Source organism: Cricetulus griseus, chromosome 4 (genome assembly GCF_003668045.3).
Source record: "Cricetulus griseus strain 17A/GY chromosome 4, alternate assembly CriGri-PICRH-1.0, whole genome shotgun sequence".
Taxonomy (NCBI): domain Eukaryota; kingdom Metazoa; phylum Chordata; class Mammalia; order Rodentia; family Cricetidae; genus Cricetulus; species Cricetulus griseus.
The window spans coordinates 48025395-48038309 of record NC_048597.1 but is presented as its reverse complement, the minus strand read 5'-3'; the positions used below and the strand labels follow the sequence as shown (position 1 = coordinate 48038309).

The window sequence follows — 12915 nt, the reverse complement described above, 5'->3', positions numbered from 1 at the left end:
ATTTTATTTTATATATTATGTTTTATAGATAGATAGATAGATGATAGATAGATAGATAGATAGATAGATAGATAGATAGATAGATAGATAGATACGCGCGCATGTTTGTGTGTGTGTGTGTGTGTGTGTGTGTGTAGTCATAATGCATCCATGGGCAAATAACTAAACATACCTAAAATGAATCTAGAGAATACAGAAAAATATTATCTTCATATGCCTCAAAACTTCATATTTGTTCCTTCTAACTCCTACTTCAAGTGAATTCTGTGGAAAAGACCCTCATAGAGAGAGGCATGTAACCCAAGTTTCAGTTTAATCTTGGCCATAAGAAACATTCTTTTCCCTTTGCCAGCTGGTATTCTGACACAACAAATAAACCCTGCTTTAACTTGGTTTTAAGAAAATGTAGGTCTCTCCCCAGTTTTTCAAGAGATCTGTATCTTAACAATTGTGCGGACCTCCATCAATATGCATACCACCATTGATATAGCATAAATGTAGTGCATCACCAAATGTCCACCCACTCTTGCCCTGCGGTGAATGACCCTGTCCAGTGTTCTGGGTTCTTTTCTAAAGCTTCTTTAATTAATCATAACAGTATTAAAGGGACAAGAAGATGAGAAACAAAACATTTTTTACCTCTGCCTTTCCTCATGGAAGGCCGTATTCATAACAGTAGAATGATGCATTCATTCTGCTTAAACTCTGGGCTGCTCTGCACTTTAAATAAGAATAAACTTCTAGGAAGTGGGATTGTGTGTTGTTTGTTTTGATGAGTTTGTTGTTTGTTTGTCAGAGTTACGACAAGTTGCACAGGAACCTATTTGATCTTCCACTCTCTTTGGTTTTATTGTCTGAAGGGGTTCATGGGCTGTGCACAAATTCTGTCTGTAGGGCTGTGGGAAAGCCTGTTTTCTCCTCTCTGTCCCAGCACTCTTGGTTTGGGAAGGCATAAACCATTCATCCTATGGTGGGGCAGCAGGAGGGTCATTGGACTCTCACACAGCTTCTGAAGATTACTGAGACATGTCAGAAGAGGGAGCTGAGCCAAGAAACCTGGCAAGTGATTCCTTCTCTCGGTGTTCCTGTCACATGCTGGCACGAGTCACCTACAGGTCACTCATGGGGCTGACATGAAATTAATCACCTGCTTCAAAACAGAGCAGCCCTGCTTTTGCTCCAGGTCTCAATATGTTTCTAAACACAATGCAAAATGCCTCCCTTGGTCTAGGAAGCCCTAAATGGTTTAAATTCTGGCCACCACAGAGAGGACGTATGGCCCTAAATAACAGCAACACTTTCCAGGGAACTTCTGTATTCTGATTCCAAAAAAGTGGAGAGACCCATGGCACTATAGATATTTTGTATAAACCAGAGTCAATAACCCTTTGTTATTTAGAATGTATGTATAAAGCAGGAACACAGAGTAACATGGCCATCACCAAGACCCTTCACTAGTGATTTTGCATCCTCTACCTAATATTTTTGCTTTGTAAAAAGATAGATACACACTCAAGGAACCTAAGAATTGGCCTGTGCCAAGTTTGAAACAGTCTCCAGGGGCAGCTTAGGACTTCCCCACTATATAGTGCTAATCATTCATTCTAACTCATCCACCAAATCTGCATTGTCTGCCTGCTCCAGCCAAACCACTAGTAAAGATGCAGACTCCACAAGCAGCTTTCCCAATGCAGCCAAATTATGACTTGAATGTAAATAATTGCATTTTAAAATAATTTGAATGAAAAGTAGGGCTTCTTGGGTATGATTTTAAGAACAATAAACAGTATCCTTTTTTATTGGATACCTATTATCTTTTGAGACATGTGAGGCAAATTATGTGTCAAGATATCCTGGGACGTTTTCTCTATTAGCCTACACCAAATTTTCACTTTTAGATTCTACATATTTTTAGATTCCATACTATATATATATAGAGAGAGAGAGAGCTGCAGAGATGTCTTCGTGATTGAAAGCTCATATTGCTCATGCAGAGAACCCAAGTTCAGTTCCTAGCACACACATTGGCCAACTGACAACTGCTACTAACTCAAAGCCCAGGGGATCCTTGGGCTTCTAAAGGCACATACCCACATGCAGAAATATAACTAAATGAATATTTCTAATTCAGAAATTGTATAAGTAAGCTTAGTTCTGGGTTGCATTTCCATTGTAGATTCAGGGTAAAGAAAGGAGAAAAAATACCATTGCTTTCAAAGAAATGGAAAGCTAGTCCTGGAACCATTGTCAATCCCTATGAACTAAAGAACAAAGAAAGTGTGTGATTTATTCATTGTTTGTGCTGAATTTCTGACAGCCTAAATGTTTGGTCAGGACTTTCCTTACATTGTGTGTGTGTGTGTGTGTGTGTGTGTGTGTGTGTGTGTGTGTGTGTGTGTGTGTTGTGTGTGTGTGATGTGCTTGTGTGTGATATGTGATATGTGATATGTGATATGTGTGTGTGTGTGTGTGTGTGTGTGTGTGATGTTTGTATGATGAGTGGTGTGTGTGTGTGTGTGATGTGTTTGTGTGTGATGTGTGATGTGTGTGTGTGTGAATGTGTTAGTAGAAGGGTATACCACAGGCATGGATACAGAACTTAAGCATATTTAAATTATATTATTCACTTGTTCATACCCCATGTAAAAAAGGAACATGTTTTGCTGACTATAAAAATGTTCATCTCCAGGTTTTCTAAAACACACATGAATCATACATCAATATGGGGTGATTCTAGGGGAATGCCTTTTGGTTTCTCTTCTTGATTTAAAAAAAAAAAAAAAAACGAACTTGTACTGGTGTAGAAAAGGCTAGCCTTCAGAAATGATTTCACTGTTCATGTGCCACCTATGAAGAACCCTATACTGAGCATAATTTATAAAAAAGAGTAAATATCCTTCCTTGTGTATGTTTTTCTATCTGAATAAGGACTTGAATTTTACTCCCAAATAGGATGTGATGAGATGGACAAACTGAAGTATTTTCTCTTTCACAATCTCAATTTGTAGCTTGAAAACTGAAAACAGGTTTGAGACTTGTTGAGCAATCACATATATTATGTTTTATCTATTTTATCTTTTCCACAGATGTTTGATATTGCTTAATTTCGAATGCCGAAGACTGTTAGCAAATTTCACCAATGCTTAAATGGACCATTACAGAGAACATATTGTTTAAGGAATTAGAAGAAAATTATATTACATCTTTCGATCTAATGTGTCTTATCTGTTGTAAAACTCTCCATTGCTCATCAGATATCTATTGGATGTGGCCTTTGTCTATGTAAGACAGAATCCAACTCTCTATGTTATTGAGATTGCGTAACCTTTCACTGACTGTGTTACTTGTGTCTTTACTATGACCAAACACCCAACAGAAACACCTTTGAGGGTAGGAGGAAGGTTTTCTGACTCAGTTTCCGATGACCCATTTAACAGTCATTGTGACCCACACACTTGGCTATATATTACAACAGTAGTAGTGTGTAGCAGAGTAGTTGTTTCTTGGTAGACGGGAAGCAGAAAGAATGGAATGCCAAGACTCAGATGGCTTTCCAGCTTGTCCCTATTCCTTCCAGGCCTCACCATCAGGATGATTTCTTCTTCCTAGCAGTTGATTCATTCTGTAGTCATCCTAAGAGATACAGTATACCTCGCCAATCTACTAGTGATTATAAATTCAATGAAGTTGACAATAAAACTATTATAATTACTTAATAAAATAAAGTGGATATAATATTACATAAGTAATGAATTAAGTCTAGGAGGAAAGGGAACTATTGACAACAAAATATGATCAAAGTAATTATAGTTTTCCATCATAGAGTCTGGGTATAAGGTAGTAATTTAACTTTATTGGGAAGCATCATTTCCAAGTCTTTATTTCTAATTTCAAGTGTAAGATAGAGTTAAAAGTGCCTTCCATATACTGTTGTTTGTTGAACCTCAAGTATAACTACAAAGTTTCTTAGAACTGGCTTCGTAGATTCTCTCCATTCTATCCAATCTTCTCTCTTCTCAACTCCTTCCTGAACATCTACTGCCTAGTAGATAAGAAGAGACAACAGGAAAGTGACCATGCTTGGGGAAGTGACTATTTGCCCACACTTTAAAGGTCTCTCTTTGGTCTACTATTTGCCTTTTCTGGAAGGCAGAGAAAACCTAGTTGAACACACTTTACAGATAACAAAACTAAGTTTAAAGTACAGAACAGCTAGCCTGAAATATCAGTGAAATCTGATTAAGAACTCATCTCACAATTTGAGGTGGTATGTCATCTATTACACTAAGAACATAGAGCGATTGCAATACTTATAGCCTATAAGATGGATCTATTTACAACATGATGCTCTTCATATTCTTTTAAGCAATCCCCAAATAAATATGTGCTTTAAAAGCCAAGATCTGTTGCTGTGAAATAAATGTCTGGTATTTTGAGGAAGGTTAAAGTGAAAAGGCTTTTTTTATTGTATTAACTGGAATGAGTTTTTATTGCCTGATTTACTCAATTTCTTAATGTATAAAACTCAAATGACATTAAGAATTTAGACATGCCTTCACGCCTCTTCCACGTCTTTATTTACGCTGTAAGCCATCTCATCTTGAGACATCTTTAAGGACACAATTTTTAGAGCTTGAAGCAGCTCCACTGTTTACTTCTTTCCTTCCATTCATATTTGGCTATAGGAAGCATTCAGCATGCAATCGAGCTATGGCTTCGAGAAGAGAGTGAGTGGTGAGGAATTAGTGCTTTCTTCTCCATTGGACTGAACATTCTGCTTCTCTCCATGGTGAGATGAGCTCTCAGTGTAATTCTCACTGCTCATGTTTCTCTTTGTAACATCCCTGAGAGTGTATGTGTATATGTGTGCACACATGTTTGCAGAATAAGAAACAAAATATCTTATGAATGCCTATTCATACCTGAAACTATCCTATATTATATATTTTGTTATATATATTCTATTTTCAGTGCCAAACACAGTATGACAATTTTAAAATTAAGGTACTGATATGCATGTCTTTCTGCTTGTCAGCTTCTTTTACTAAATGATAGCAATAATTTTACATGAATGACAGCATAAAGAAGGCATAAAAGCCTCAACAATGTATTTCTTACTTCCTTTGTAAACTATAGATATAGAAATTGTATTCAAATCTGTGTTTTTTAGAAAGTTCTTTAGCAATCTGGTTCTAGGTAGTATAAAGGCAATAGACCTTTTACAAACATACTTGGTGGGGAAAGGGGTGTGGTCTAAATAGGTATCTAAAAAGGATCTGATTCAGAAAAGCCAAATTTCAGCTGGACACATCCTAATTGTAAAGAAAGTGACATGTGGCCAACAGAGACCTAAAATTTCCAATTTGTCATTCTCACTTTTTCCAGGCATATCTAATGATACCTTCAATATTGGATGTGGCCTTTGTCTATGTAAGACTTCTCTATTCTGAACTGTTTCAACTGATCTTTGTAGCTCACCTGGTTCTAGCAAATGGGCACTTCTATCCTAAAAACTTTAGGATCAAACTTAGTTTAATATTTATCATAATTCTGGGGTGGTACAAGTAAGAGAGAACTGATCAGGATTATGATTGTTACTGGATGCCTCCCTATAAGTGTGATCACAGCAACACTATGGAGCACCCAACTATACAGATAAGGTTGATATTCTTATGTTAGCCAAGATATTTGTGTCCTTGGCCATCTTTCTTCTCTTTTCATTCCATAATAGCATCTGCCTGAGTGTATGTAAGGGTTCAATGTGTAAGGATCAGGCTTTCTGGTTTAATGCTTGCTAGATGCCTGCTAGGGGAGCAGTGGATCTAGTGGAGAGGGAAAGGATAGGGGGAGCTTGGAAGAGTGGAGAGAGGGGAGGCTGTGGTAGAGATGTATTGCATGAGAGAAGAATAAATAAAAGGAAAACCATAACAAAATATTTAAGTACCTCACTTAATATTGCTCTCATGTAAAGGGGATACAGAAATGGTGTTAACTTATACCACAGAGTGGTTACAGTGATTCAATAGCATACTTACCATGTAGCCCTTATCATAGAAACTGGCTCTTAATCAACTGTTTATTCAATGTTGTATACTATTGAGACCAGATCTTCCATCACTTCATTCCAGCATACTTTCCCCCTGCCTACCTTACAGGCATGTAGAACAGAAAGTGCCCCAGAAATGCTCTGGTTGGGACTTCAAAAGAAGAATCAGAGATTAGCGCAACTATTAAGATTTTTTTAAGAGAGAGATGAAATTAACATTTTAGCTTTGAAAAGTACATGGCTAGGCAAAGGCAGATTGAGAAATATATCAGTTTGTCCCTCCTTTGTTAGTGAATCTGTGGGCAGAATACTTTTTACTTTGCCTTCAGACTGTAAAAATAGAAAAGAAAATATTAACAAATGTGAGTAGATCATTGTCAAGTAAAGTCAATAAAAATGATTGCTCTGGCAATACAAAAGTGTTCCATAAAAGCTTAATAATCAACAGTATTTAAGCTGTGCACCACTGAGTAAGTTGACAGTGTGCCTATGTTTTATAAATAACATTTATGGACTTTCACAAATCAAAATTTCAGTCTTTATGAGTTGTATATAAGTCTGGGAAGTGGTTGAAGCCACATTTCAAATCTAAACCTCTTCTGAGGCACCCTGCCAAATGAGCACAGGCTGGTGAAACTGGTTTGCCCTTTAGAGAGCTAAAGAGTGGGATGGGACTTAAAAATAATAGGACTCCAAGAAACATACAGAATTTCTCTAAATCTAAAAATGTAGGCTGTGTATTTCACTTTCTTACACATAATTACCTTAGAAATTAACAATTCCATTTGTTTTGTTTGCTCATAATTTAGCTACTGGTATATGTATATATAAAGTTTTATAATAGCATAGGTTAAATTGCATCTGGGCCACTGAAGCACTGTTTTTGTCTTAAAGTACATTGCAAATAGAAGTATTTCATACTTTTTTGCATGATTCAGCTGAGATTATTAATGTGATTATTTTAAATGCCACTCACTGGATATCATCACACTTTCCCTAGCCAATTACAATTGCCTGATATCAAAGAAGCATATCTCATGAATCTTTGTGACATGGATTCTTACACATCAGAAGCTATTCTTCATAGAAGGAAATAAAGGAAGTAAGAATGAGATTCAGGGAGGAAAAAGGGAAGGAAAAACAAAAGAGAAGGAAAGAGGTCCAAAGGCAGTAAGTTAATTTTTCTCTTCACCAGAGAATTGCAAATGTAAACTTCCCTGGTTCCCTGACCAGTGTTGATAATCATACATTGGAAGATGTAATGAGACTACAATGAAGTGTAGGACTGAGACATTGCTCAGTGGGTAAAGTCACCTGCCACCAAGCCTGCTGACCTGAATTTGATCCCTGGAGCCACATAGCGGAAGGAGAGAACTGGCTTCTGCAAGTTGTCCTTTGACCTCTGCGTGCAAGTGGCAATGCCTAACACCCACTTAACAAATCAGTGAACAAATTTTTACATTAAAATAAATAAATGAAATTTCACCAAATCAACACTCAGAATACTAAGGTGACCCAAAATTTGTATTTCCTATTGCATCTGTCACATGCTCTGTGTCAACCACCCAGTCAATATCACTGGCTAATAGCCTCCTACGTGGGTAACATTGCTAACACTATATCAGCAGAATTTTTGGGGTCCTCTTTGAGGAAAATCCATTGGCAGCACTGAAGGTGAGGGACACAAACAGAGGACTCCATCACTGAAAGCCAATGTGCACACTGCCTCCTCAATGCGGAACTCCAAGGACAATATGATTAAAGGAGGCTTGAAAGTTACCCCCTCATCAACGAAGGAGGGAGTGTCCTACAGGTATCCCAACATCCTATTTCCTATAAAGCATTGGTCTTCCTACAAAGTGGTCAAAGGTTCACTGAGTATTGAGTGTGTGCAAACAGGAGGAGGGATATATAGTTGGGAACTAAAAATATATATATAAGAAAAGAAATTAATATTTCTTACCAATTGGTACTTACCAATAACAAAGCCGCAAATAGCAAAAGGCATAAGTAAGTAATATAGACATAGTTTACAAATAATTTCCATATGTACTAAAGGCATGATCAAAGTTGATTTGAAAATTCTTCATCTTATTTTCTTAGATTATCTCCTAGGATTTATTTGATCCCTGCCTCTACTGTACATAGCTAGCTTATCTCTTTATGTCCCTTTAGGCAGTCGTGGAATTATAAACCACCTCTGGTAGCTGTCCATTCCCAAGCAGTGCTGTCAGATCGAAAATACTCTGTTATTTTAACCAGGGTTAGAATGAAACTCAGTGGGGGCGAGGAGGAAACATGAGGCAGAGCCTCTAGGAATTTGGGACTGATCTTCTTGTTACCTTCAGTTTCTGTGATTCCATGAAATTTGCCATAACTGAATAATTTGTTCTTGTCACACTCAGCAAGCCAGGCTGTTAGAATCCAGTCCAGAAAAACTACAAGTTGCATTTCAAAATATAACTGAGATAAAAGTATCAACCCAAAGTTAAGATGCAATAGATCTAAAAGTTACACCATGTTTTTGTGTCTATTCTCCAAACTTCAAAAATCTGAGTTTAAAATATGACCTGAGGGATCCAAAAACATCATCCATTGTCTCCTGGATTACCTTCATGTTGAACTTCACCTACATGCCCAATAACCTTTTAATGTACATTATACAGTCTCCTTCATTCAGGTATTTTTTCATCTGGAATTCAAAGAGCTTAAGACAGAGTATGATGTCTATCTACATTCATTGACTAGACACATTTTAAATTAAATAAATGATTAGAATTTGCAGTTATAAGAGGAATCTATAGGCAGGTGAAATACATATAAATTAAATCTGGTCAATTTCTAGTCATCTAATATTTGACATTTATTGAATAGTAAAATTATAATAAATTTTTACAATGATCAAAGTTTAAAAATAATAATATGGAGTTGCTTGCCTAGCCTTAAAAATATATATTAGATTTTTCATTGGTTCACCAAATTCTTTCCATCAAACCAAACCAAATGATGTGTGTGTGTGTGTGTGTGTGTGTGTGTGTGTGTGTGTGTGTGTGTAACTACATTGTGTCTTTGTGTCTATTCCCCAAACTTTAAAAATCCCAGTTTAAAAAAATTATGACCTAAGGAATGTCAAACATGCCATACACTTAAAAGCATGATTGGCTTCCATGAGTTACAGAATGACACTCTAGATATCTGCAAAGTTATTCCCAGACTCCTTATCTACGGCTTATATCTACTCTAAGCTGAGAGAAAAGGAACCAAGACAGTTTTCTTGAATAAATTGAAACCAATGCTTTAGCCACATACCTTGCTGTTATTGGGAAAATAAGTAACTGGTAGAAAGAATCATGATTGATTTGGAGTTGGAATGTGAGAGTATGCTGATAACTATGGTAATTATTAAACTCTAGAAGTTTACAAAATGTGGGGACTAAGATGAAAAAATAGACCTGAGACACTACAGAAAAATCATCTGTCATGTCTTAGTATCTAGGCAAATGTTCAATGATTGTTTTCTAAATCTGAAGACCAGATGTTTTAACATTTCTGGATTAGTCTTATAATCTAGTCTCATGAATTTTCCCATGCAGTGGTCTGGCCCAAACTTAGATCCTTAGTCTATGGGATAAATCTATAAAGTTCTAAAGGGGCAAGCCAACCTAGTTAAACTGATCCAGAAGTAACTTTATCTTTAAAGATCTTTGGAGTTGAAAAGCACAATGGTTAATCTTAATTGTCAATTTGATGAGAGTCACCTAGGAGATCAGTAAAGCACACCTCAGCAGTATTCATGAGAGGGATTCCAGGGATGGACAGACTCAGAAGTCTTCTGTCTAATCAACAGTTTAATTCCATTGATTGACTCAGAATAGACTAACTGGTGGTGGAGTTAAGGAAGGTGGGGTCTAGTTAAGAAAATATGTATATGCCCTTGAAGAGTATATCTCATCTATCAACCTATCTACCTACCTATCTACCTACCTACCTATATCCCCCATCTTTTACCTACAACTTTGTTCTTCCATACACTCTTGGTGCCATAATATCCGGCTTTACTATAGGCCCAAGGCAACAGAGAAAGCCCATTACATAATAAAGCATCTGAAGATATGTGACAAAATTAATCTTTTTTCCTTTAAATTGTTTTTCTTGTCTAATAATCACAGGGATGAAGGCAACATAAAAGGTATTCTTGGTTACACCAGACTAGTGAAAGACCTTGGAGACATCACCACTGTGGATATGCTGGAATGAGGGACAGAACCAGCTTTTAGGGAGGAAAGTCTATCAGATTTATCTTACTTTCAAGGTGTTCTTTTCCAATTCTGTGCAGGCTCTTTAGGCCATCCTAATAAAAACACTCCAACTTCCACCTTATAGCTCCAAACTGAAGAGAATCCAGTACCTTTTCATATTCACAGTCAACTCTCAATTAGCTATGCATATGAGAGTCGTGTGTTTGATAATAAAATGATAATTTATGTATTGGGGATTTTTCCCTTTGTTTTTGGCAACATCAACAGACTTATTTTTCTAATTGTGTCTGACCCCAATTAGTATCAAAGCTAACATTCTCCAGAGCATACACATATAAACACATACTACTCACCAATTGGTGGTGGGTGGAATGCCCAGAAACACTTTGTGGGGTAGGGAAAGGAAAACTGAGATTATATTTTTGTTGCTGGCAATTCACATACTAGATAATCAATAAAGAGTTGGCTGTATTTATATGAGGCTCTTCCTAGAGCCAAATAATCACATTAGTTAATTCCCACCCATGAAATAAATGTAGTCTCAGTAATTACTTATTAAACTAAGTCTATCAGCATACAGCACATTTTCTTTTAACTGGGATTATCAAGCTTGACTGTTTATATCAATCCAATTAAGATAATTGTCTGACTCTCCAGTACTGGCTGCCATGTAATTCTTGCTCAGTTTTCTCTCGGGCTTGTAGATTTGGGGGAATTCAGCATAACTTTCGTGATTTCCAGACAGTTGTCTAGACAATTCCCTCTGGATGGTGCATGAGGTCTGGCTCTGGGTTTAACATCCCTGATGCATCCCGCCCATGGCCCCACCCTTGCCATACTACTCACCTTTCTCTTCCTCAGCTTGGCTGCTTTCGGCAGTCTCCGTTGGAGGCTGGGCCGCCTTGGTGGCAGCATCCTCTGCAGCAGGGGTGGTGGCAGCAGCATCAGTGACAGGCACATCGGCTTGTTTAGGCTCCTCCTTGGCAGGGCCATCTTCGGCCTTGGAGGACGGCGAGTTATCAGTGGTAGCTTTAGCGGCACTTTCTGTCTCAGCTGAGCCGGCCTTCTCCTCTGAGGGAGCAGCATCCCCCTCACCTTTCTTCTCCTCAGAAGGGGCATCTCCTGCCTTGCTGGGCTCATCAGCCTTGGGGCTGGTGGCTGGAGCTGCATCAGTAGTAGCAGGGCCGTCTCCCTCCTTCTTCTCCACACCATCAGCAATGGGAGCATCATCCTTCTTCTCGTTTGCCTCGGCCTCAGCAGCTGGTGCATCACCCTTCTTCTCGCCTTTGAGCTTTTTCCTTGTTATGTGTCCACGGAAGCTAGCCTGAATTTTGGTCGCAGCCTTATGAGCCTTATCTTCCGGTTTGACACCATCTTGTTCAATCTTTTGGTCCTCATCATTCTTTTCAACCTTTGTGGACAAAAAAGGGACAAAAAAGAGAAGCTCAAAGGGTGTTTGTTTTTTTCCTTCAATTCTCAACATTGGGTAGGTATTAAATGATTCACTCTGGTCTACATTCTTCACTGGGGAGATAACAGAAATCAAACCAATCCTCAGAGACACTTCTCCGGCCACTCCTCTTGGAGTTATGATTTTACCGTGTAACCCTGTCTGACTTGGAGCACCTCCTCCTTCCAGCCTCTCTGTTCAGGGACTGCAGACTTGGATTCCCAACCAAATATTACCATCTGACCTCCAAGAATCATAGACATTAGAAGGGTGTGCTGAAGCTGGGCGTTGGTGGCACATGCCTTTAATCCCAGCACTCGGGAGGCAGAGGCAGGCGGATCTCTGTGAGTTCGAGGCCAGCCTGGAGTGAGTGCCAGGATAGGCTCCAAAGCTACACAGAGAAACCCTGTCTAGAAAAACCAGAAAAATAAAAAAATAATAATATAATAAAATAAAAAATAAAAAAAATAAAAAAGGGTGTGCTGAAGCAACCCTGTATTTCCAGAACTCAAGAAGCTTAAGTATGAAGTTTATGTAAATTCAAAGGCAGCCTTGGATGACATAGTGAATTCCAGGCTAGCCTAGACTACATTGTGAGACCCACTCCCCTACTTTAAATAACAAAAAGAAAACACACAACAGTAACCGATGTTAGCCTGTATGTGTTTCATTTCTCAAGTCAGGTTATTCTACAAAGCAACTGAAATAAGCCTTGCTTTAGATGTAACTTAGTGACTCGAATCACATTTGCCTTAGGTTTTCATAAAAGAACTCTCAAAGATATTGGGTCCTCAGGATTTCTGAGGACTCTAAAACTTAACGATTTAAGAAATTTTATGCAACAGCCTAGTCGTCTCTCTCCCCTAAGCTTCCAAGCATGATCAGAAAATTAATATACTCAAGGAAAGAAGCATGCTAAATATTTCAACAGTAAATCACATCAGGGTTTTATGCAAAATATAATGAATTCCAGGACTTCAAGGAATTCAGAATGTGATGAATCATGACACTGGTGACCAACTGTTTAACTATCTCAAAGTGTGGTCCAACACCACCAATAAATATATCAGGCCTTTAAAATTGGAATATAGAAGACTCATTATCACTGAGTTTTAAAAGGTGAGAAAAAATTATTTTGGTTGTTTTAAAAAAAATGGTCC

At 37.9% G+C, this 12915-nt stretch overlaps 1 protein-coding gene across 1 annotated transcript in view; it reads right to left on the bottom strand.

Annotated features, from left to right (window-relative positions):
* Nucleotides 1-12618, bottom strand: part of Gap43 (growth associated protein 43) — a 45044-nt gene extending 32426 nt beyond the window's left edge. The window contains exon 1 of the mRNA XM_035444355.1: nt 11152-12618. Within this exon, the coding sequence (XP_035300246.1) occupies nt 11152-11788 (637 nt within the window). The 5' untranslated portion in view covers nt 11789-12618. The remainder of the gene's footprint in view (nt 1-11151) is intronic.
* Between the last annotated feature and the right edge of the window lie 297 nt (nt 12619-12915).